This window comes from Theropithecus gelada, chromosome 4 (genome assembly GCF_003255815.1).
Source record: "Theropithecus gelada isolate Dixy chromosome 4, Tgel_1.0, whole genome shotgun sequence".
NCBI classification, from domain to species: Eukaryota; Metazoa; Chordata; class Mammalia; order Primates; family Cercopithecidae; genus Theropithecus; species Theropithecus gelada.
In genome coordinates this window covers 153,942,417-153,969,837 of record NC_037671.1, presented here as the reverse complement: position 1 = coordinate 153,969,837, position 27,421 = coordinate 153,942,417, and the positions used below count along the sequence as shown (strand labels likewise).

Below are 27,421 nucleotides of genomic sequence, written 5' to 3'. Positions count from 1 at the left end.
AAGTGTGCATATTCTACCTAAACTTATCATAAACCTCAACAAACAAAAGCAACCTTGCCATCTCATACCTTCTGGCATGTTTCAAAGTTCACTTCTTTCTTTGCACATATTTCTAATTTGGGTCTGAAGTAATAGAGCTGAACACCAGATGAAGAACCAGCAGAGAACTCAGGTGCTAGCTTTAGCCTTCAACAGCATGTTTCACTCCAGTCATGCTTCTTTGCCTTGTGAGAGGCACCTCTCATACACGAACCCCTACCCCAAGATTGACACATGGTAATGCGGTTCTCGACTGGCTCTCTGAAGGGCCATCAACCATTTTGAATTCTGTAAGGTCTGCTGTGCTACCATTTCAAAGGGAAATGCCCTCAATTAATCTTTCTCTTATTATGTTTTCCCTAAGTAGATTTATTTTCTATTATATATGACAGGGCAATTCAATACAGGCTTGCTTGATGGCTAAATGAATTAAAGAAAGAACAACAAATTAAACATTGCAAGTCCTGATTTCATCCTGCTCCTGACACTTGAATTACTTTGAAATACTTTCTTAACTTCGGTGCAGATCAGATCATGAACATTATTTCTGAATGGTATTTCTCTGGCTTAACTCTGGGTAGTTCTGCAAAGATTTAATAGTTCTTCTCATTTTTGGGATACTAGCAAGATATTAGGACCAGGTAAGTTTACGTTTTAAACATTTCAGCTCAGTGGAAAGTCTAAATGAATCTGTTGGGTCAAGGAGATAAAACCTGGTCTAGGATGCTTTGAATTTATAAATATTATCTGGATCAAAGATTCCACATTAAGGAGTTATGGTAGCTGTCATGAACAGCAGACAAGACATACCCAGCGTGTGCACTGCGAGTAAAGAACCTCCTTTTATAAAGCATCCTGTACTTTGCTACACATGATCCAAAGACAGTTTACTATGGGTGATTTTCTTGACAGGATTGTGATTGCACTGAAGATGCGCAGGTTAAAATACCCCCTCTATAGGACTACACTGATTGAAAGAAAACTGTACCAATTATTTTTTATAATCCTACATCAGTTTATCATAACTCGTGTCAATGGTTGTTGACAAGGCTTCCGAAAATTTTAAAAATATTTTATTTTATTTGAGACAGAGTCTTGCTCTGTTGCCCAGGCTGGAATGCAGTGGTGCGATCTTGACTCACTGAAACCTCTGCCTCCTGGGTTCAAGCGATTCTCCTGTCTTACCCTCCTGAGTAGCTGGTATTACATGTGGGTGCTACCACACCTGGCTAATTTTTGTATTTTTAGTAGAAATGGGGTCTCACCATATTGGCCAGGCTGGTCTTGAACTCCTGACCTCAAGTGATCCACCTGCCTTGGCCCCCCAAAGTGCTAGGATTACAGGCATGAGCCACTGCACCCTACACTTTAAATCTATTCATAAAATAGATTTCAAATTATTAAATGCATTCACATGTCAGTTAAAACCAACATAAGTAAAGTAAAAGGTGTTCACTGACAAAAATCAACACTTTTTCAAGAAAAAAATTAAGCAATAAGAATATGTTAGATTTGACTAGCTCCTTACCGTTCAGAATACATTTACAATTTTACCACATTTTCACAAAATCCTGTGAGTTGGTTGGGGCAGGCACAGTTTTACTTAACCAAAGTCATACAAAATTTCCAGGAGAATTTAGTATGGGATCTAGGACTTCAGATTCTTAAGGTGATATTCTCTTCTTCCTATAACCAACTGTCATTGAAACCTACTGGTAAGAATTAAGTAAGTTTAGGTTTCTAGTAATGTAGATACTTGACATAATGCATCCAAATAAAACTTTCTCATAAAATATATCTGTATTTGTGCTTTGATATTCTTTCAACAACATAAACTGAAGATTCACTCTCTTATTGCTGTAATTGCAGTTACAGCTATGGCAGAAGATGGCATTCAACAACAAAAATAAAATTAGAATGAGAAATAAACATGCACAGTAAAAAACGTCTACAGAATTTGCATTGGCAAATGCAGTGACTTAGCACTGATTTTGGCCAAGATATGAAGCTAATTGTTCCGTGACACAAAGAGGAAATTTTGAGATCATCACTGAGTTCAAGTGATTCCAAGATTATGTCATTTATCTCTATTTGGCTAGCTCCACACCAGCAGAGAATGTTCTTCATCCTGGATTATCCAAACCACACCACAGGAAACACAAGAAAGCCAAGAGCAGCAGGCATTTTCCACAAATAGGGGAGGAAGGGAAGCTGTTATTGGGATAACCAATAAGAAGCTGGACATGAAAATAATCCCTCTTAATGGTTGAATATACACTTTTATTTTTATAACGATCTACTTATAAGTATGTATACATGTATGCATATATGTATGTGTACATACACGTGTATACATGTGACTATGTATGTCAACATATGCATGTATGTTTATGCATGTACATGCATACATACAGAAACAATCAATCTTGTTCTAAAAATAATTTAATTCTATCTGTCAAAATATGTGCATTAAGAATAAAGCAAGGTTAAAGATAAAAAAATACTAAAAAAAAGATAAATTCAAGGGTGTATTTAGAATTCAAACTGCATGTTATAAGGTATGTCCATTTGATAATGGTGGATCAGCATTTGGCCTTGAGGTTTTTCACAGCTAATGCAAAAGTGAACAATCAACAGGTAAACAATTCAGAGCAGCCAGAAGCCAAAACCAAAACAGTTGCTCAATAGAAGCTCAACAATTCCTGATTATCAGACATCAGGGAAAGTTCTCCTGTGGGTCCTGAAATTCAGTTCTAACATAAAATGCTCCCACAGAGAGTTAATCCAATACTCTAAAATAAAATTAAACACATATTAAGTAAATGTGTGAGAATATTTTGTGTGTCTTTAACTGTCATGCATTTAAAATAAAATGCAAGGAATTGCTTCTTGGCACTGTGATGTCATATAAAACAACCACTCCTTTAATCACGAGCATAAAATTAAAACTTCCATCATGAGGGTTAGAGAATCAGGGCATGTTCTGTATTTGCATATATAGGGGATCAGGACCCTTTCAACTAATTATCATCTTGAACAGTTGGGTAGGAAAAGAAACCATTCTGAGTGGCTACGCAATGTCAGTGGAGAAGCTGCAGATGAGGGTAATGAGACTATCCACACATAACTGAGAAGGGGCAGAGGACTGAGAGGAAGAGGAGAAAAAGAAAAAAATCATTTACTTCATGATTTTGGTGTTAGCTTCATACATTTCTGAAGTTTCTCTCTAAGTTTTTTCTTCTTCAGTTCAATGATCTCTCCTACTTATTCTCAAAAGAATCATTAAGCAAACACTTATTTCTTTAATTACCTTTAAGTACTATGAAATCTGATTTAATCTCCACAATTGGATTTTTTAATTAGACTTGATTTATTTTCTAAGTATGTCTTTGAATGATATATTTCTCTAAACCTGTTTCCTATTCTGCAAAATGGAATAATATGATTGATTTGATAAACCCTTTTATACTGAAAAAGTATGAAAGCATAGTGCCATAATAAATTATAGATACAATTTACTAATTTTTCAAAAACTTGGCCTTTTTTTTTTTTTTTTTACAAATTTTTAAACAAATTAAGGTATGTTGATTTAACGTTTAAGGTATTTAGTTAATAGTTTAAGAATTAAATCTGCAGTTTTCGCATCCCTTATATTAGTTGTAGTCCCTTATATTAACATACTTGTTAATATAATTGTAACTACGTAGCATAGTTAACATAACTCTTGCCAAACAGTGAAGATTTACTGATTTTTACAGTGAACATTTACAGTTTGTCTGACATTAAATTCTATTGATTTTTTTTTTTTTTTTTTTGCTTCTTTTCAATGTTTCTGTAATTGTTTCTATTACTGTAGCCCCACTGGAAGAAGCACAGAGAGGTGAGTCAAAATATATGAGTTCCAATATTGGTTCTGCCACAAGCAAGCTGTATAATCACTATCAAGGCATTTAATTTCTCTGAACTTTAGTTTTTTCCTTTGGTATATGGAACCAGGAAGACCCATCATAATCTCCCATGTGGACATAAAACAATGTGTAGGAAAGAGTACTAAAGCATCTAGAGCATTCTCAATTTTCTAGAGAATATGGTTGAATTGGATGTTTCCTTAAATTTACCTCTTGTCTTGGAATATATTTCTCTATATTAATTTTAACAATGTGCATTCAATATGATCTCTTGAGTGAGCCTAAAGGTCAACTTAAATTTGAGTTTCATTCTTTCAAAAACTTAAATTTCAGCATTCCTGACCCACACAAGGCAGTAGTATTTACAACGATATTAGTAGACAGAACTTATTGAGGGCCTACCTCTGCCCAGCCTTGTGCCAATACTGTCTTTTATTATATAACTGATGAAAATCTATAACAACTTCAATAATATTATATATTCAAACACATCCTAAGTATTCAAAGGCAGAGATTCACATGTCACTTTCATATTTTATTTAACCTATAAGCTATGTGATGCCAGAAATTAATGAATATAAACATTTGGAATACTTACATTTTTATTTGCTTCTCTCCAGATAAATGTTACTGCCTAGTTACAATCTATAGCTAGAATAGATACATCAACAAGATGAGAAGGCCAAGCACAGTGACCACCGTAAATAGTTGATGAAGTTGATATATATGTATAATTTAAATATTATATGCTTGTCTGTATTCATACATCATAATAATTACACCAATCTATCTCTATCTTCTTACACATTTGATTTATTTAGCAATATTATCTAAGAAATTTGGAGCCAAAATGCTTGTGATCTATAAGATTTATGACCAGGGATTAAACAGATAAATCACCAAGGTAAAACTATCACTAAGCTTTAGACTTCCCATGAAGGTTGCAGCAACCTTTAGCTCTTTTTTTTTTTTTTTTTTTTTTTTTCCTCTGAATAACCCATGGAAATTAAAATCCCATCTTCAGGATTATGTGCACATATTCAATTCATATCTCAGAGTTTCTAGCTCACATTATAACAGTAATGTTTTTTACAAAACCTTTTTAAAAAGGATAGTTTCCCTAGGTCAGTAAGTGTCTTGTTTACTGATTTTTTTTAAACATTTCAGGTTGTTAGACGAAAATGGATTTTTCTCATTACAGTTGTGCAGTTAAACTATGATAATTTTCTAGTTGTTTTAAATGTAAAATTGTTTTAAATTGTTTTAAATGTAAAAGACATTATAATCCTATCACAAAACTTCTAGGATTTAGAAACTAAGTGAATTATCACTGCCCTCCCTTTCTGCTTGTTAAAATACCACATTGAAAGCTGGAATTTAAAATAGATTGCTACTCTAGTCCCAATTCTATTCCTAAAAATAAAATTATTATATAGCAATTTGCTAGTTTTAATATTTTATAATATTAATATTTGATAATTTGCTAATTATAATATTTACTAATAATTGCTAATTACTTACTCTAAGTGAAAGCACTTTGAAAATGGAAGAATCCTTAAATACTTGGTGTTACTGGTATTGCTATCACTGTGTTATCTGCATTTTTAAAAATCAGGATCAACATAATTATACCAAATTGGAATACACATCTTTTAGGAAATAACATTATTGGACACTGGAACCCCAATCCCTTTGGCACTGATAGACTGTGTTTTAATGCTTGCAGACTTTCTTTCTTTTTCAGAAACAACAATTAGAACCCATTATCCAAGTAAATGCACAGCAAATAAAGAGACAACAATGGGTCATGAATGCCTATAATTATCCAAGCAAAATTATCTCCCTAATGTTTCTTCTGCATTTGTAGTAAAATGTTGGTCAGACTTGAGGGTAAATCCATAGGGTTTATATACTCAACCAATTATATAATTCTAATATGTATTCAGCTGGAATTCACATGGTGCAATGAGCAGCCAGCTCTACTGGATTGATAGTGGTGCTAATGCTCTTGATATCTTGGCTGAGACAAAGATGCAATACAAGTGGCCAGATGAAATCCTTCTGCTTTCCTCAAATGCATGTTAGTCATGAACAATGAGTTTCATGTAAATGAGGATGGTTAAGAGAATGCCATTCAGCCATGGCAAACGAGTAGGTCTTCCATTGGGTGATCTAACTCTTCACTTACATACCAGAGTGCAGGTTTTTATGTGATGTTGTGACTATCATAGACTTGAGTAGCCATTAATTATGAAGGAATATATTTCATTTGTTCTCCTATATTCATTATTTTCCAGTAGGTTTCTCTCTTGCCTTCTTCCTCTTCTCTAACATCCTTGGTTGTTAAAGAATCTTCAGCTTTGTGCTCATTCAGGCTCATGCCTTAAGCCCTGGAAATGTTCTGATCACTAATATACACTAACTAGTGGTCCCCAACATTTTTGGCACCAGGTACTCGTTTTGGAGACAATTTTGTCCACAGACACAGGGGAGGAGTTTTGGGATAAAACTGTTCCACGTCAGATCATCAGGCATTAGTCAGACTCTCAAAAGGGGTATGCAACCTAGATCCCTCACAGGTGCAGTTCACAATAGGGTTCAAGCTTCTATGAGAATCTGATGCCTGCCTGATCTGATAGGAGGCAGAGCTCAGGTGGTAACGTCCACCACTCACCTCTTGCTGGGCAGCCCGGTTCCTAACAGGCCATAGATGGTTGAGGACCCCTGCATTAAACCAACGTCTTATTTTCTCAAAATCTTGCCAGATAAATTGACTTATCTAACAAATTAATTATTGCTTTTAGTGTTATCACTTAAAATGCACTGTGTATTGTTTTTAAAGTCTTCATTGTAGACTGTAGAGATTTGGAAAGCACATGGATTTTAAAACTAGAATTCCAACTCTGATACTTTAATGCTCGATGACTCTGAGCAGGTTAATAACAGTGAGCTCTTAGATTGGGTTCATCATATCCAGTCACAGTTTAGGTGGTTTACACATTTCAATTATGTCTTTCCCACATCAACCCTATGAGAGTCCTATTATTATAACTAATGATGACAGAACTGAGGCACGGAGAGTTTCAGTGACTTGCCTAAAGTTGCACGGCTGGAAAGAATGGAACCCAGCATTTAAACCAAAGATTCTGGTTCTAGAATTGGCACCATAATGCCATTTTTTCTACTAATAGTTTTCATTTCTTAATCTATAAAATGAGGATAATAATATCTACCTTACTGAGTTATAGCTGAAGGTGAAATAATACCAAATATAGTGTTTGGCCTAGAATATAGCAGTCTGCTTTTATTAAATAGTAGTGCTTTCTTTTCTTTTCCAAACAATGAGTAAGGTAAAAAATTCTGAGTAAAGAAGGTCATTGGGAGGATAAGGATTTCATGCGGATTGAACAGTAGGAAGAACAGTTCCAAGTAGAACATTTAAACTTAATGTCAGAATTATCTGAAAGTCTTTAGCTTATAGTATTCATTGAATCTAACAAAAGACCATTTTAATTAGGCGCATTCTGGGTAAGAGTTTGAAGTATGACCTACTTGATCACACCTTCACATTAAAAGACTATAGCTGACAGATTTCCCTTAAAGATCATTGACAATTTTTGCTCTGTCAGTTATCACAGTGCGTAGAGATAGCTGGAAAGTGTACAATACGGTATGAACTTCATTAAGCACTAAGCTCACCTTTAAGAGAGTTCTTCAGAAAAGAATCTCCTTTTATTTAAAAGTATAGTTATCTGTAATTGCTTTTGAGTAACAATTGTTGATGTTTTTTCAACATAGTATCCCAATTTAAAAACAAAACAGAACATTTTTGTTGGGGTGTGCTTAGCTGTTTACTTAGAGATGGCTGCCCTGAGGAAACGTGAATTCAAGCAGCTGGATATAGCATTCCCCTAAAAGGTAAGGAAATGAGGAAGTCAAGTGCTCTTTCTTGTTGCTGTGTGCTTTTTAAAAATCTGCTCTAAGGTGGTTGTTCTAGGTAAACAACTGGAATTTCTTAAAAAAGAAGAGATAGGATGGGTGCTTAAAAGTCAGTTAAATCAGCCCCTTCAGTTTACATTTTAAGAGGTTTATGACTTGCCCAAGATTCACAAAAAAAAATAGTGTATGGGTAGAATCCAAATTAGCTGTATTTGTATCCTTTTATTAAGGCATGAAGATGGGTATGTGTCTGTGTGTAGGTGTGTACATGCATGCACATGTATGTGTTTGTATAAATGTTTATGTTCTTTGGAATTGGTGTCAAAATTCTTTTTGAGTTCTACTCTCAGATATTAAATCACCAAAACTAGAGCTAAAAAATTACAAATTCTTAGAAATCCTCATAGTTTTAAATACCTTAGGTTTGGAAAATTCATATTATTTTTCTGAAAAAAAATCATGTCTGTGTTTATTATTTATTTACATGGGATAAGAAAAAGGGTATATTTGCTATGAAAAGTGTACTTGCAGAAATGGATGCTGAATTTATTCACGGGGTAAGTTTGTTACTTACTTATTGGATGGGATATTGAGTGGACAGGCACAGGGTTGACAGTCTTCAGAGGTTCCTTTAGTAGGATCGCCATAGAAACCAGGAAGACATTTATCACAATATGGGCCGCCTGTGTGATCTTTACAGTTCTGAGAAAGAAATGCGCATCAGAGTTTATTATTTTGGTGTCAGGGATCAACATGCTGCCAAAAATAGGTCTACGAAGTCATTAGTCTGCTCCCCACCAGCAAGAATATCTTTTCCATGTTAAATGGTCAATTTTACAGCAGGGAAATAGCATTGAAAGTTAATTTAATATCTAGCTTATAAACTACATACTAATTTCAGCATATGCATACTTACAAAAAGATGACTGAAATTCATTTTAATGTTTTTCATTATGCAAATCTTACTTCATTTTTTTCTTTAGTTTTTTTCCTTAAGAAAATGCATGATTTTGTGTGTGTGTGTGTGTGTGTGTGTGTGTGTGTGTATAGTCATAGAGCACTAACAACATATGTTTAATGGAAATTGTAGCTGATTCTAGGTAAAAATCAATTGTTCAGCTTGAAATTGCTGACTTAATGGAGACTGTGGCTAGTCATATAAATCCTCTGGGGCTATGCCCTCTTAGCTCAGACATTAATTTTGGCCTCAGTGGACTCTGATGGCTTGGACAATGCACTACTGTATTACAGCTGTGAGAAGCTTGCTTGACTCATAATCAAACATTGAGAAATCTGAAAAATTTTACACATCATATGCCAGTTTCATCAACTAAATGTGAATATGTATTTCTGTAGTAACTGGTGATATTTGAAAATAGGCTTTTCTTTAAGTTATTTAAAATTCTTTCTGAAATTTATTTTTTACAAAACGTTTTAAAAGATAGCATTAAGGTCAACCCCACTATGAATAGTTGCCTTAATAATGCAGCATATTGGGATTTAATGGGCAAAACATGGAGAAAGATTTTTCCCCTGATTTGATTTTTGTTTTACTTCCCTTCAATTTTTAGATTTAGCTAAACTAAACTATTACTAAAGAATTGTTTTGTTTTTTTGTAAAATTATTTGCATGTTATCTCACTGATACAACTAAAATTATGTCTTCAAAGACTTAAGGGTTTTCAAAAAATGGAATCAAAAAATTAATTATGCTTTAAACATGTTGAAAACGGTATTTCCAACTTTCAACTGAAAATCTTGCATAATTAAGAGGGTTTTTTTCCCCAATTATTGATTTAAAAGAGAAATATTATGTAGTTCTTACATTTTCTAATGTCATGTTTCATTAAATAAAAATCATCTTAAAACTCAAGTATTTTTGTAGTGGAAACCAGAAAATAGCATCAGACAACCTATATAATGGAAATCAAAACAAAAAGATGGAAGTTTCACTCTGATGAACTGGTTAGTTTTACAGGCGTCCTGTTACAAAAGCGCTTTACAAATTTTTGCTCACATTACATATCACAAGAACCATGAGAAGAAGCAAGCATGCAATCTTCCCATGTGACATTGAATATTTCCTGGCTTACTTCAAATGTACTTTGAGTTAAAATGTCTTTTTAATATAGACCTACACTATTGCAGAAGTTTAGATTTTGTTCTGTTGTCAAAAATATATTTCAGATCATTTATAATCAAATTTTAAAGCAAGCTAAGCATTTGTTCATAAATTTATTTTTCATGGTAAAATCCATACTATTTAATGCTCATGAAAACTAAATAAGAAGCTAAAATGCAGGGTCAACTGAACAGTAAGAATGCCCTTGATGAGCAACATTAAAATATTCTTCTCTTTGTATATTATATCAGAACTCACATACTCAAAATGGAATATCAGCACTTAGTTTTCAGTACTATTTTGGAGAAAGGGCACTTGAAAGTCAGTATATCCTACATGATCACCTATTTACTAGCTATGATGGAAAATTCAGGAAACACCAGATTCTGTCTTTATCATCAAGATGTCCACTGTTGCCTCAAGATCGCTCTGTTATTTGAAAGAGACCTCCTATCTCTCTGTTCATGAAACAAAATCAGTAAAGTAGGTTTCATTAGTAGGGTCTGTTCTCTCCCTTCTTTCTCTCAAAATTATGCTGAATGACACTGTTTCGTTCGTTAAAAAAGGCTTCTCATTTTAGAAATATCACATCACCAAATGGACCAATTTGCTTTCATCCTAATGAATTCAGCATGAACATTTGATTTGATTTTATCCTAATGAATTCAACATGAAATATGACTATAGGGAACATTATGAGTTTGGTATTATGACATACTTATTTTTGTCTTCTTAGGGTAAATAAAACAATTCCATGTCAGTTTTGGGCTGAATATTATTTCCTATTGCATGTTAGTAAAGTGTTTAAAGGTAACCCAATATTTTTCCCAAAGTACATTTTAAAAGACTTATGGCATAATTAAAATGAAAATCACTTAGTCTTTCTATTCATAAAAATGTCATTTCAAAAATCTACTGATCCACAAATTAAGACTCTCATGCTTTATAATGCAATGCAATTAAACAAAATCTTATATAGAGAAAAGAGAAAGAGCATCAATAAACCTAAATGCCAAATTATACTGAAACGAAAGCCCTGAATTTTCATTTTGGATTTTTCCCAGAAGCTTTTAAGTAGAAGAGAAATGGGGGAAAATGAGCAAGAGAAAGATAGAATATTAAGAATTACAGATAACAGAGTCCGCCTTAAATTCTTCAGGGAAATGAGAGTGTGATATTCTCCTAAATTGGCACCATTTTAAATTGTGTTTCTGCAAGACTAATGAAATGAGAAGTGTTGTTTCAAGCTTCATGCCATGTCAGACAATATAAAACTAACATGCCCTTGAGTTAATCAAAATGGTCTATTCAGTGTAATTCTCCAATCCTGAGACTTCTTAGCAGGATGGAAAGTGCTTTGCACTTTGTAAAGCCTATTTTCTGGTTAAAGCTTAGACTTAATTGTAAAGGAGAAGCAGCTCTGGTGAATATGTATTACATATTGTTTTTATTTTTAATCTACAAATGACGCTATGCATTTAGTTAAATTCTGAACATTTTAAGTAAAAATATGCAGTATGTTTTCACTTTCAACATGAAGAAAACTTAATTATGTTTCCTGTAAAGGTTATATTTTATACTTTTCATGTTATGGGGATAAAAATTATTCTCTATTTTAAAAGTACACTGTACTTTCCATAGATTTATAGAAGGAAGTAAACCATATATATTCATGGTAGTTATATCTCCAATCATAAGTTATGCCTTAAAATAATATATGTGATTCTAATTTAATTCTTGGACTAATATGAATAAACACTTCTTCATATTCATTAGGGAGATCACATATGAAAGAGCATTCTCAGTTCCAATTCAGTTCAATACAAAGATCTTTGTCAAAGCACTTACTGACTCAAGTGTTTAAGGTCCCCAGGTAGTAACTGAATTGTAGCATCTGTTGAGATGATTTCAGACTTGTCAATCAGCATCCCCAGAGAAGAGAGCACTTACCAGGCATTCTCCAGTGATGTCATCACAGGACTCCGCATGACCAAAGCACTGACATGGCTCACAGACGCCACCAAAAATGGTGCCGTTAACTCGCCTGTGCCTAGGCCAACAAGACTGAAAGGAAGATAAGGCTTTAGTTGGTTTTGGAGATTAAAACAAAAAGTTGTTTTTGTTTGTTTTGTGATAATAGAAAATAACATGTAGGAAACTCATCAAATGTGCTTGTCAAAGCATTGCCATTATTGACACGTTGCGACAGAGGTATTCTTCCTGACACTGGGGCTTTGCACTGACCTTAGTGTTATTGGCAGGTATGAGATTAGAGGAAGCATTAGCTTGGGGTCGCTTCTGAAATGGTAAAATAAAGCAGAGATATAAAGAATTGAAATGTGACAGTCTCAAAGTAAAAAGCACAGACAGGAAAATAGAAGAAAAAGTACTGTAAAAAAGGCAGCTGATATAAAAGGACTCATCATATAATCTTAGCCTAAGAGAGTACCCAATGTCATCCCAAGCAATTTTGATTTTCTGGAATGTGTTCACTTTCCCACATACTAATTGCCCTTAACTTCATCATTTCCAGAAAATATTTGACATGATTTGGAAGAAAGGCAGCACCCACACTTATATTTGACCACGTACACAGCTCATTTCTACACATATATAATTCATGTATTTCATGCTAAATTTCCTCAATCCTATAATGCTTTGCTATGTATACAAAAAGTTTATGATTTATTTCCCACATACTTTCTTGTTAGTTTACTTTATGGCATTCTTCTATAACTTTGCCTGCATTTTTCATTCCTTGTTTAAAATGTGAAACACTTTATCATATAAAAACTGAATTCTGATTAAAACAGGATATTTGAGTCTTAGATTCCCTGTGTCAATGCCTGCTCTAAGTTCCCTGTCATCCTTAATTAAGTTTTTCGTCTGTGGGGATTACTACAAAGTGGATGAGATGCAAAATAAGCACGAGGCAAATACTGCTGCCCTCTAAGAGCTTATGATCCCCCTCCAGTGAAATTGCATCTTGTGGGTTATTTACTATATTTCTGGATGGTTGAGTACAACATCATATATCATGAAAAGCCCATCTTTTCCAGTTGAAAAAGGAAACAAAAGAGAAATCACTGAAGTAATAAAGGATATAGAATTGTGTTATGTGTCTGTGGAAATGTTCCTTCTGCCTCAGGATATGAAGACTCTCAAATCTGAGCATCAATAACAAACACATAAAAACATTATATACTGATACTTCATATCTGAAAATAAATAAAATAAACTTTCTCTTTAATTTGAGCCGTAGCAAAAAAGTGTCAAATTTTTTTTTTTTAGTTATTATTATACTTTAAGTTCTGGGATACATGTGCAGAACGTGCAGGTTTGTTACATACGTATACACGTGCCATGGTAGTTTGCTGAACCCACCAACCCATCATCTACATTAGGTATTTCTGCTAATGCTATCCCTCTCCTAGCCCCCCATCCCCCAACAAGCCCCAGTGTGTAATGTTCCCCCCCTGTGTCCATGTGCTCTCGTTGTTCAACTCCCACAACCAACCCCAAATTGTCAAATTTCTATCCCTTTCCATTTCCATTTCTCCCAATTAAATCCCTTCCCATACCTCCCCATTTAATTGTTTGCATCCCTAGATTTATTATAGAAGTGATTTCCTTCTGTAATATACTTTTTTAAAAGCCGGTGAAGCTACATGTTCATAAGGGGGTAAAAAATAAGGATATTGAGAAAAGGGAGAGAACTAATCTGTTTTCAGACAGATATCCATGAAGTTTTCCTTAATAAGTTTTTTGTTTTAATACTCTGCAAATGCACTACTCATACCACGTCTTCTTTTTTCAATCTTCCCAACTCCCTACACCTCTCTTTTAGCCAGTGATTTTATCTTATTACTCACAGAAAAAATTAAAGCCATCTTTGCACTAACAAGTCCAGAGATCTAAGCATATATCTCCAAACCTTGCTGCCATATTCCCATTCCAAACAAGAGATGTGGGGGATGTGGGGGATGTGGGGTCTTTCTTCCTAAAGGAACATTGCTCCACTTGTCATCTGATTCCAGCACCTGTTTTCTTCTCAATATTCACTTTCTCTGATGCATTAGTAATAACTTTCTTTTCTACTGGGTCATTATTATCAGCACACAAAAAAAATACGATCTAGTGTCTCCATCAAAAATAAACAAAACACAAATGACAAAACTGTCCTCAACCTCATATAACTTTTCTAGTCATCTATGTTTTTCTTTTCAGTAACACTACTCTTAACAAGTATTATATTCCTCACTTCTTTTTCACACTTCATTCCATTCTAATCTGTTTTGTGTCACCACCTCTCAATTAAAACTGCTCTGGTCCTTGTCACCAAATTCCATGCAGCCAAATTTGATGGACGATTCTGCAATTGCATTTTATCTGACCTTTCATCAGCCTGGGGCCTAGCTGACTCTTTTTCCTCTCACAATTTCTTTTCTCAACTTCTATGACATCACACTTCTCAAATTTCTACCATATTTCTTTGCTGTGTCCTCTGCTTTGACCCTGCTTCTTAATGTCAGGAGCTCCTCGGGGTTTGAGTTGGGTTATTTTTCTCTTTTTTTAATCAATTGCACTTTCTCCTGGGTAATTTTATTCAGTTCCATAGTTTATGACGCCTTCCAAAAACATCTCTCTAGACCAGACAGACATGCTGAATTTAAGACCTGAATATTATAAATACACATTGACATTTACACTTCACAGCCTTTTCAAACCTAAAATGTCTAAACTGGACTATGGATTCCATACCCCCCCACCCCTACCAACTATTCCTCTCTCTGTCTTCCTCAGCTCAGTAAACGACAACACAAGCAACTGATCAATCGTTCATACTGGTCATCCATGACTCATTCTTAAACTCTTTATTTCTTTAATCTCTCCCCAGACATACAGTCTTGAATCAGTGAGTCCTACTGGTTCTACTATCAAAATATATATAGAATATGATAAGTCTTTTTATATCCCCTGCCATGATCCTAACAGCAACCACTATTATTGCTGTGTTCCACTGCAACTACATATTAACCCTTCTCCTTCCTATCATTCATGCCCTCCTAAGACATGTTCTTCCTACTGTAGCCATAATGCCTTCTTCAAAAAAATGTAACTCAGGCTGTGTGCATTGGCTCATGCCTGTAACCTCAGAACTTTGGGAGGAGGAGGTGGGAGGATTGCTTGAGCTCAGGAGTTCGAGACCAGCCTGTGCAACATAGTGAGGTCTTGTCTCTATTAAAACAAACAAACAAACAAAAATAGCTGGGCATAGTGGTATACACCTGTAGTCCCAGCTACTCAGGAGGCTGAGGCAGGAGGATCACTTAAGCTCAGGAGTTTGAGGCTGCAGTAAGCTTTGACAGCATCACTGCACTCCAGCCTGGGTGACAGAGCAAGACCCTGTCTCAAAAAACAAGAAACACCCCAAACCCAAAAATGTAAATCAGATCACTACACTACTTCACTACTCTACTAAAAGGTTTGCAATGATGTTCCATGCCATGAGAATAAAATGCTTAATTCTTATCATATGTGCAAAACTCCTAATGGCCTGGCTTTTCCATTCACATCTTGTCCCACTTTTCCCCTTGCTTACAAAGCTCCAGCCATGCTCCTTCTTTGCAGTCCTTACATACTCCACAATCTACACTGCTTCCTTAGCAGCTCTTTTTACATCGTTGTCCCTCTCATTCTTCAACATTCCATTTGCTGTCACCACCTCAGGAAGCCTTTCCTGACAAACTTTTACAAAACAGACTTTCTAACCTTCATATAACCACTTGCAGTAACTTTATCATAGAACCCTATTTATTTCACCCTGTTTATTTCCTTCATAGAATTTGTCACATTTATTTATATTTGCTTTCTGGCATATTGTTAATGCCACCACTCAATGCAATATCTTTGAGGACAGGTACAATATCTGCATTGTTAATTGTACTATTTTCCATGTGTAGGGTCTTGTTTGTCTCAAAATATATGCTCATCAAATACTAGTCAGCTAAATGAAAGTATGAACAAACAAGCAATTCTATGAGGTGGTTAATATTATTTCCATTACATAGAAGAAACTGAGATTGCCCAAAACTCTTTTTTTTAGTATCCCACCTGTCTCATCTGTCAGGTGAAATGAATGATGACAGTACTATGAAAGTAAGAAAATTTTTAAAAGATTTAACTGTAGAACACTTTATAAGAAGTCAAGTAGAAACGAGAAAAAGATTCTGAATCAACACTTTGGCCTCAAATGAAGTAAAAGAGAATATCTACAATGGAGTAATTTGATCTGTTTTTGGCTAGAGGTTCTCAGCAAGTTGGAATTAAGACATTAATGGTCTTTGGTGTTTACTCAGCTTTTAAGGGATCCCAGGATATTAGTGATAACAAGGTTAGAATGACTGGCCTTATGAACTACACTTAATTGAAAAGCAAATGAAATAATGAAAGGATAGGACTGAATAATAGAGAATTTAGGGCTAGAAAATTTTGATAAAGAAAAAAACGAATTTTAGAGAGTAGAAGAAATGAAGAAGTCAGAGAGAAAATTCAAAGTTCCAAAATTCATTGTCTCTTGATTCAGTTAAGTTCTTTTATGGATTACAAAGTAACTTTATTTATCAAACAATTCTTGTGTGACAGATACAGGAAGCTTTTATTCTCTCTCTCTTCTTTGTTTTTTTTTTTTTTGTTTTTTTTCGTTTTTTTCTTTTTCACATTCAAATGCTTCTATCTATCTGTTACCATTATTTAGCATCCAATTTAAAGATTTCTCCACTCCAGGACACTTTACATCTCTCTCCACTGCAGTAGCTCATCCCTCTGAATGATTATTGCATGTATGTTCTGTAGCACATACTGGTCCCTTAATTACATAGCGCTGAGATCCCGTTTTTCCTAGGTATTTATTGTCTCCCTAAACAGATTGCTAGCTCCATAAGGACAGGGATTATGTTGTATGTACTTACTGATAATTTATGCAGGTAAATTTACAGAATTTGTCAGACATATCTAGAATGTATCAAAAATATTTTTTACGGAGAGAAGGAAGAGACTAAAAGCGTAGCCAATTAAGCAATTGTAATATTCAAGTAATTTTATATTCAATGGGCATTTAGAACTTATATAAAAGATAATGCAAAGGATGAGAATAACATATGTGGAAACAAGCATTAAAACAAGAGTAGAATTAAGTTATGTATTATGCCAATTGAGAGAGGATCTTTATGGTTGGAATCAAGAGCGAAAGGCTCTTGTTTCATCAAATACAGTGTATGTTTTATATGTAAAATCAAATTTGGGTTGGCATAGCTAATTGATATCCATAATTATTTTTATCTTATCTACATGAATTTTGGAAAAGCAAGTACTTCTATAAGTTATATCTAGTTTTATTTCTAGAAAGGTGAATCTGAGCTCAGTTAAAGGAAACACAGCTGTCATGAATATGACTGTGTATCTCTAGATGTATGCATTATTTTTAAAGTACGAGAGAACCGACAAAGCAATGCCTAGAGTATTTCTATAAATGGCATAATGAGGTAGTGTTCTGAAGTGAAATATCTCAGTACACTCAAATGATTCCTTAAAGGCACCATTTTAAAGAAACTAAGCTCCTATTTATCTGCAAGCCATGCCCTCTGTCAAGGAAATAGTGCTCACATTTTTTGACCAGGTTTCAAGTAAAACTAATTTTCAGACAATCTAAAAGAAAATATATAGAAGTAAATAAAAAATAAAAAAGTGTTACCTTAAGATGACACACTGTGGTATTAAGTAAGAACCATTAATCTTATTATAAATCTAGGATACGGAGACAACAATAAATATCTCAAACATCAGGTGCTAAACAAATGAAAGACCTGTAGGCAATTTTCTCTATCAAGGTATTTTTTCCATATATTATGTTCTTGACATTCTGAAGATTGTAATGCTTCAGATGATTGTGATTTGGTTGTATTCTTAGAAATGAAGTAGAGGAAAAGTGTGATACATAGAATTAAAACATGAGAGAAAAGTAAAAAAAATATATAGTGCTAAATTTTGGATAACCATTATGATGAAAATGAAGAGAAAATATTTTGAAGTCTTATTCCGCTACCATCTAATAGATCAAATAGGTAACAAAGACAGAAACATCAGATTTTCAGTCATAGGCAAAATATCTCAGAGAGAAACAGTTACAAGATGAAATTATGTGGTTAATACTCTAACTGAAAGCCACAGCTTTTGGTAGACATTCAAGTTTCTTTTTTAAGTGATACCCATTATTTGTGTAATTATTGATAGAAAAAAACAGCTCTTATTAGAACAGGTTATTGAAAACTTTGAATGCACTGAGGATGCATTCTTGCAAACTTACTTCACAAGAGGAGCCGGTATACCCTGGTGGGCACTGACATACTTCTACAGCTGCTGCAACGCTTCCATCAGTAGGATAGGAGACAGCAGATTCAAGGTTAACAGAGCTCAACCTATGGCAGAGGAAAAAAGAGATGGTGAATAAGTAAAGTTCTTAGGTATTATACAGCTGTAGGAATCGTACAGCAACAATGACGTAAATATAAGCCAATTATGTATGCTGAGAAAGGAAGTTGATTAATACCATAACCAAAAGCTCTGGTCGTCTGTCACATTAGGTCAAGTTGGCTCTTTCTAAAGTGCTGACAATCACCACCAACCCCAAATGCTGAAGAGACATGAGAATGTTCTTCCTCGTCTCTTGGCTCTTGGCTATGTGTTTTGATTTTCATTTTTTGAAGATAGATAGACATTTTTAAAATCATATAGTTAAAGGGATTTTTAAAATGGAAAACATTCCAATGACTGCTTGATTTCTTTTAGTGCTTAAACAAGGAAAGCAGAAGTAGACAATATTAACATTCCATCTCAGCTTTTAAATTGAAATAAAGATGAAACAATTGTGTTTTCTTTTCCTTTGAGATAAACCTGCATGTTTGTCATTGGTATAGGCTAAAGTTTCTCAAAATGCTCAGTTGACTGACTTAGAATGATCTCTGGGATTTGTTTTTGTCCTAAATTAAATCCATTGTTCTCTGTATCTATGGCCTTCATTTTATTGGTACTTTTTTACAATCTGGTGATGTTGGTTGAGTGAATTGGCATAACTCATTGTTTTAGAGAAAAGCTGGTTTGGCCAAATGGAAAATTGGAAAAAATGCTGTCACACACACATTTCTTTTCTTATTATGCATTCACGATTTAAATAAATGTTACCGGTATCTTACTTGCTTTTCCTATTTTTCTGTAAAAGGACATTTTAAAAGCTTAATTATTAAGAATACAGTGGCCTAGAAGAAAATAACTTATTCTTTCTAGACCTCAATTTTTTCTTCTATACAATGGAGATAATATAATAGTCCATACACCTTGAGCTTGATTTAAAAGGAAAATGAATATAAAGTTCTTGTTTAATATGCAACACACGGTAGGTTATTATGAAATACTAGACATTTTATTAACCTATTTTCATTGACTGTTGAAACCAAATAAAAATGACTACATGAACATTACAAGAAATATACTTTTTACTATTTGTATCTCCAAATCATATTAGTGTATGAAAATACATTTTAAATAAACTCTAAGAGCACATAATTAAATGACTACTATTGACTCGTAATAATTACAGCTTTAAAAATTACTGATAGACGTTTTATAGCATATGATATGCCATCTTGTAACCATAAGAAAGAAGCAACTGATTCTTGCTATGGCCTGCATTTTCAGTTCCATTCTCAGGAGTGATGGTAGATTTTTATTGATCAGTGATTCACACTTACCAAATAACTTGTTAGATTTGGGAATCAATGTTGGGAATTTGGGAATCAAGTCAGAGAGCAAAGCTAAAAGGCTCATTACAAGGTGTAAACGTATCTTCAAAAATGATGATCTTTATCCAAATTGTAAGCTTTTCGGCAATAGATTTCTAAAATTTTCATTGCTTTTACCCCCACTTTGCTAAGCCTAGACACTTGAGAGTACTTTTGAATATGTATGAGTTCATATATGATCAGGAAGCAGGAAAGGAAATTAACCCTGAAATCACCAAATACAGGCAGTTGGATGGAATCATCCTAGCTGCTGAGTGCTAGGTGGCACCCTCTAAAGACAAGCAAATTATCTTTACCTGTAAATAAACTCATCCAACACTATTAATTGAGTGCTATCTTCTCTAGAGGCACATTTTGGACAACCTGGTAGAAGGTCCTAGATTAGGCAAATATCACTGTTCTACAGTGTTTAGGTTACTTGTGTCATCTGAAAATCATTAAATGCTTTTTTCCCCCCTTCACCAAGGAACCCTGTCAATGAAAAATGCAGTGTCACAGGCATTTCTTTTTCTTGTCATTAGTTCAGGTGTAATTCCCATCACATAAAATTAAGCATTTTAAATTATACATAGAGAGGAAGTTTGATGTTTGGGGTAGGATGGACATTTTCAAACCTATTTAAAATGTAAAAAATAAATCGTCCAATTCTGCCATTTAGTACATTTACAATGTTGTGCAGCTACTACATACATCTAATTCTAAGACATTTTGTCAGCCCAAAAGAAAACCCAGAATCCATTAGGCAGTCATTCTCTATTCCCCTCTTCCTCTAACCCCTGTAAGCTAACAATCTGCTTTTGTCGCTATGAAGTTATCTATTCTAGATAACTTCACTGTAGCATGTATCAGTATTTCATTTCTTTTTATGACTAATATTCACTGCATGTACATGCTACATTTTGTTTATTCATTCATCAGTTGATGAATATTTGGATTGTTTCTACCTTTGAGCTATCATAAATAGCATTGCTATTCATATTCGTGAACACATAATACCTATTTTCAATTCTTTTGGATATATATCTAGAAACAGAATTTCTGGGCCTCATAAGTCTCCTTAACACAACCGGGTTTGGAAGAGTTACTAAACTAAAGACAGTACTTATGTTGGTATGAGCTTATGGGCTACTCCTTGAGAACAGAAACCTGTCCTGCCATCTATATAAGCAACATGATCATCTTCACACATGTTCAGTAGTTCAGTAGACTTTTGTTGAATGGGTGAATTGATGAATGGATGGATGGGTGGGTAGACAGATGGATAGATGTATACAAAAGTAATTGACTAAATACTTAAATAACAAATGAATAGATGAATGGAAAACAGTTCTATTACAATCAATGACTAACACACTCCATGACAAAGGATACAAGAAAGCCTACTAACCCCATTTCAGACAAATAAAATCAGATAAGTAAAAGACAAATTACTTGTTTGATTTGACATAGAAAATGAACGGAAACTGTTATCATTAGAACTTGAGGCCAGAGACCAGAACTCACCTGAATGTATTGTGAAATCTAACTGCCTGGAATTAATGGACTGTCACTTGATAAGCCTATAATTCCGATCATTTTAATTTCAGAATTAGATGATTTCATGGTTGATATACTAGTTGATTATCATACAATAGATCACTATAATTTACTAAACAGCAGATTGATTAACTGCATCTAGATACAGCCCAAGAATTTCTGATATAAAATTGACATGCAACACTTAAAGAAAGATTTCTGGAAATTTCAAAATAGAAGAATGAGCAATTGACTACTTTAAGAAACGGTTTTAAAAAAGATACAAAAACAAAAATATTTTCAGTGAACTGACAAATTTCATTTGTCTTTTGAACAACAGATGTTCCTCTCCTTAATCTGTGTAACCATTTTGAGCTATGAGAAACTTCAACATTCAAACATCCTTCCCAGTAATATTCCACATTAGTATTCACCGAGCAATCCCAATGTTCATTAGGTTCTGCTATTTGTTAAATGGGATTTTAATGTGTTTAACAGTTTCAAGTGTTACTCATGAAGAAGGCTGCAGTTTATTTTTTTTCCTTCAATATGGTCATTTTCTTGATATCAAGCTGCATTCATTTAAATACATAATGTTGGAAGTAATAAAGCACTGAATTTTGGAGATGCATGAGCTATCAAAGAATTGTCAACTAAGTCAAATGCTTTAGCTGACTTTCCCTTCTTATTTTTATGCCTTGAAAATACAGAAAAGATGATGGATGAAGAGAGAGGACATAATTCTACAAGTTACTATGGAAAATATTGGAACTGTTTCTGAGACATTGTCCTGGTGCTGCTTTAAAGATTGTTCTCAATATTTTTGTTTTACTACATTTCCCACCAGAATAAGACATGCTATATTATACTAAAACAACCAGCTCAAAACATTATACTTTAAAACAACAAAAAACCCTTGATGTTACAATTGTCTTTTTTCTATATATAGAGAGAGCAAGATATTTTATCTAAACATTTTCAATCTCACATCAAGTAAGAGCAGTAACTGACAGAATCTGATACTTTTGCAGCAATTTATTAAAAGTGTATTAAATGCTAACACAAGAATTCATCTCTTCCTTCTTAGTTCTACCAGGATGCACCGTGCACACTTCTTCTGCACTATTTATATTATCATAAATGTACAGCATGTATATATATATCTGTCTTCTCTGCTGTACAATGCCTTCTTTGAGTTGAATGATCATTTGTCCACCTTTGTATCCTTATAGCCTAGCCTAGAATGACTGCTTCTTAATAGTTACTACTTACTGTCTACTATCTTCTGTGCACTATGATACAGGTTGGAAAGACATTTCATTTAAGTATCAATAAACAATGTAACAACCCATGTCTAGTCACATTTACAAATGAAGAATCTGAGGCTCAGAGGAGTAAAGAGCCTTGACCAACATAATACCATTAGCAAAAGGTGCAGCATAGATTCAAACCCAAGCACGACTCCAAAACCAGGGATCTCCTTGTTACCCTGCATTGCCTCCCAACATATGCTAGATACTATTTCAGGTGCTTAACATACATTGTGTTTTCACTTAATTGCCAATCTTGAAATTTAGACATTGTTTCTGCCATTGTATAGAAGAGGAACTAAGATTTAGAGAGAGAATCATGGAAGGTGCTTAGTAAATATTTGCAGACTGAATGAATCGAATACTTACAGAATAGCATTGGGAGGTAGTCAAAGATAATGGGAAGGAAACGTAGGGTAAAATTTTGACTGCACCTCTTACCAATAGCCGGATGCCAAGGGAGCTGCAAAAATCTTTTTAAGTCCTAGTGTAAATCAGCAAAATGTCTTCAAAATGTAGTTACCCAAATCATTAACTTCAGAAGGCAGAGGTACACGGTGTACCTATCAATACTATTTCTATAATTATCAAAGACTCCTTTGCTTACAAGAATTTTTCTAGATTATTATATAAATTCTGTATAATCTTTTTTGATCCCAAACCCCAAAATTTACACTAAAAGTTGTGTAAAAATATCTTGCCTTGAAAATATTTTGTATTTATTTTCGAGCAATACTCATGAGTTGTATCAATGATAAAGTCATGATGGACTTGGTCATGCTGTGGTAACAACTCCAAATTCCCAATGGCTTCACAGAAAACAAAGACTTACTCATGTAAAATCCTCTACGGGCCTGGGTGACTGTTAGGGCAGCTGACCTCTGTGTGCTAAATCTGTATTCCAGGCTGGTGTGTTTTTTTTTCTTTTTTTTTTTTTGACAGAGTGTCCCTCTGTTGCCCAGGCTGGAGTGCAATGGCGAGATCTCGGCTCACTGCAACCTCTGCCTCCCAGGATCAAGCCATTCTACTGCCTCAGCCTTCTGAGTAGCTGGGATTACAGGCATGCGCCACTACGCCCGGCTAATTTTGGTATTTTTAGTAGAGACAGGGTTTCACACCATGTTGGTCAGGCTGGTCTCGAACTCCTGACCTCGTGATCTGCCCGCCTCGGCCTCCCAAATTGCTGGGATTACAGGTACGAGCCACCGCGCCTGGCCCCAAGCTGTTTTTTAATCTGTTTGCTGAGTAAGCTGCAGAGAGTCTCACATTGGAAATTCAACGTTAAACCAGGTGGAAAAAAAAATACATTTCCAACATAGTTCATTGGCTAAACCAAGTCATATGACACATCTACCCTCCAGGGTTAGAGAAATGCAATATCCCTTATGGATGAGATTGGAAATTTGGTGAACTCTACTAATGTCTACTGTAAAGTAAGAGGAAAATACATTTTGTGCAGAGTTCTGTATCTAATGTAGGTGCTTCATAAAAGCCTTTCTTAATTTAAAGACCAAGGATGTTACTAAATCCAAGGCTTGGAGAATTTAAAGGAGAAAGATGCACAGTTCAGTTAGGTTGATTTCTCTTATACTCTTAAAAGAAGAAGGAAAAGTGTTCTACTTGTGCCTTCATCTTCCTAGTGAGGACAGTGAGAAGAAAATAAATTATTTTATCTAATGGGTATCAGGATTCTGGGGAAAAAAATGACAGTAAGAACTGTCATATGTATGGAAATACCAGTATGTGCCTTTCTCTAGAGGTCTCTAAGTCTTAATGGTATTTGGAGAAAACGTGATCCTTTGGGATGAAGTAGATAAGATAGAAATGCTTCATATTTGTATGCTGGGTTATCACTAGCCAAGTGCTTTTGCAGCTCTGTAATTCAATTCTTGCGGCGACCTTTTGAAGTTGGCAGGGCAATTGTCGTCCTCCTTATTTTACAGATGAAGTGATTGAAGTCCAAAGAGGTCAAAACCATACTTATGTTTACAACTATTAAATAGCTGACTTGAAGACAAAAGTCAAAATCCTTGACCCGCAGTCCAGTTCTCCTTCCGTTATACAATTCCATCTAACCATATAACTGGAGGAACCTAAGCCCATTTGCTGAAAGAACTGCCACGGAAGTAAATCCACTGTAAATAAGTCTAAATATGAATTTTTGTTGAGCTTCAATTTACTCGTGCTTGCACACAAACAGTATACCAAGTCGGAAGCCTACTGTGGAAGACAAGTTGAAATCAATTCAAGTGATGTTTTGCAAATATGACTCAATCTACTAGTAGATCAAAGATAATATATAACAAGCTTACTGACTGACTCCAGATTCATGCTCACTTTCAGCTCACCTGAGTGGGTAGGAGTTTCAAATCTGACACTGGCTTTTACTTACTGAACCACAGTGCTTTAGGTAATATAGGTGACAGAAAGTAGCCACCTACTTGGATTAGCTCTTTTGTCATTTCACAGAGTCGCACTGTGAATGCATTCCTCCTATATGGCGAAACCTCAAAAGACTGCAAATGAAACCAGTGATTTTAAGATGGGTAGACACTGAAACTGTCTGACATAAATCAAGGGAAAATGTTTCTGTATTAACTAGCCTGAAAAGCAATGCTGACAAAAATAAATAAGCCCCCCTAGCCACTTTTTTTTTTCAATTTGGTTGTCATTCATTTTGAAAGCTGGAGGACTCATCTCTTTGTACTGTTTAAACATCACGACAATCTCTATTTACTAAATGGGAAAAACATAATTAATTCCTAAGTGCTGCTTCTCATCTCCATGGCATTTTAACCCAGCTTCTAGAAGAATTGCCTATGCAAAAGAGGTACATTGTTTGGCAATGGTTCTGTTTATGATTCTGCAGTTCTCTCCTTTGGGAAATGGTAATGATGATTAGACTAAGTTGAAATATTACCAGTGAAAGGCAAACTAGACAGCACAGGGAAATGATGGGGAACAGGGAAATGAGAGGTGGTGGCATCAGCAATAAAAACTCCAATACTGGAGGCATTGCTTTCATTAAAGGTATACTGGGTTGTCAGGCTGGGGTCACATTTGAACATCTAACTTAATCTGATTTAGAAGCAAGTTCCTATGACACCTTGTGTTACTTATTATTAGAGTAGAAAAGGAGAAGGGTAAAGAGCCCATTCAGACACAGTTGAAGTTAGAATTCTGTCAGATAAAAATGTCGTTGTTTTAAAAATAAAAAAACATAGCAGCCTACAGCAGTTAATCAGACACAAGCAGATTTGGTTCAAGTCAGGGAGTTTGCTCTTTAGAAGACAAAGGGGTGCGGGGGAGAACAAGAAAAACCTGAAAGTGTTTTAGGTGATGAGTACTTTCCTAATTATCACATATCATGTTAACAAAGACCCTGAAAAGTAGGCATTAGTATATCCACTTTACACCGGAAAGAAACGTTCCTCAAGGCCTAATCACTTGCCCAAGGTCACACATACAGTAAGCAATAAAGCTTATTGAATTTCTACTCAGTTTGGTTCCAAAGTTCATATTCTTTCCTTTATACCATGTGGCTGTTATAGTCTTAAAGTGTTTTATAGTGAGATCGGTGGTTACTTAAATGAAAAGACTTACGTTTCTTATTACAATCTATATACTATTAAGCCAGAAACTAGTTAACAACCACTGGAAGGAAATATTTTAGAAACTGCTTTCCAAATAAGGGTGCCCTGGAAAGTATATCTTTTAGTTTCCCACTCTGAACCATCATAAAGGAGACTTTATTTTCCAATATAACATTTCTCAGTATAGGAATCATTATTGATCACACGTTCTGACAGAATTGTGAGCGAATCATCAATAATAATAAAAACCGAGACGAATTTATTCTGGGCATTTAAAACTGCAAAGGTTTAAGAGGAAAACCTTTCAGAAAACTAGGGCTCCGTTCTTATCTGCTCTTTGAAGGTAGCAAGTCCTAGGTGCCTTAAAAAATTCACTCCGGGGCGGCTCCTGCACCTTTGCCCCAAAGCAAATGAGTGAACGTTGGAGCTGCAGTTCTTGATTTTACCTGAAGATGGCATCCATCCCAAAGCTGTATGTGATTTGTAGGAGGACTCTCTTCAAATTCGCAAGCACTGTCATAAATTCCTTTCTACTGATTGGAAAATGTGTGCCATGTATGGTAAATGATTCTTCGTTAAGCAACAATACATTAACATGTTCTTCAGATGGGTGCAGGTACACCTCATCCTGGGCTGTGCTGATTCTCAAGTCATTACCCTAAAGGGAGGAAAAAAAAGAAAGCACAAAGGGTAAAACTGAAAAGAGGGTACAAAAGTGTCAAACATATCTCTATTTGGATCCTCCGCCCTCAATAGACTTTTAACTTTTTAAATTTATGTTTATTTTTTATTTATTTATGTGTTTTGGAGACAGAGTCTCTCTCTATCCCCTGGAGTGCAATGGCGTGATCTCCGCTCGCTGCCACCTGCCTCCCAGCTTCAAGCAATTCTCATGCCTCAGCCTCCCTAGTAGCTGGGATTACAGGTGCCTGCCACCAAGCCCGGCTAATTTTTTGTGTTTTTAGAAGAGGTGAGGGTTTTGCCATGTTGGCCAGTCTGGTCTCAACTCTGACATCAGGTGATCCACCTGCCTCAGCCTCCCAAAGTGCTGGGATTACAGGTGTGAGCCACCATGCCTGCCTTTAGTAGACTTTTATTTTCGGGTTGGCTTTCCCTATCATTTAGGGAATATATTTGT

General features: G+C 34.9%; 1 protein-coding gene across 1 annotated transcript in view; it reads right to left on the bottom strand.

Moving 5' to 3' along the window:
• LAMA2 (laminin subunit alpha 2) overlaps positions 1-27,421 on the bottom strand; it is a 601,080-nt gene that overhangs the window by 223,968 nt on the left and 349,691 nt on the right. Inside the window, 4 exon segments of the mRNA XM_025382237.1 lie at positions 8,461-8,588; positions 11,959-12,072; positions 18,374-18,485; positions 26,730-26,941. Coding sequence (XP_025238022.1) covers positions 8,461-8,588; positions 11,959-12,072; positions 18,374-18,485; positions 26,730-26,941 — 566 coding nt within the window.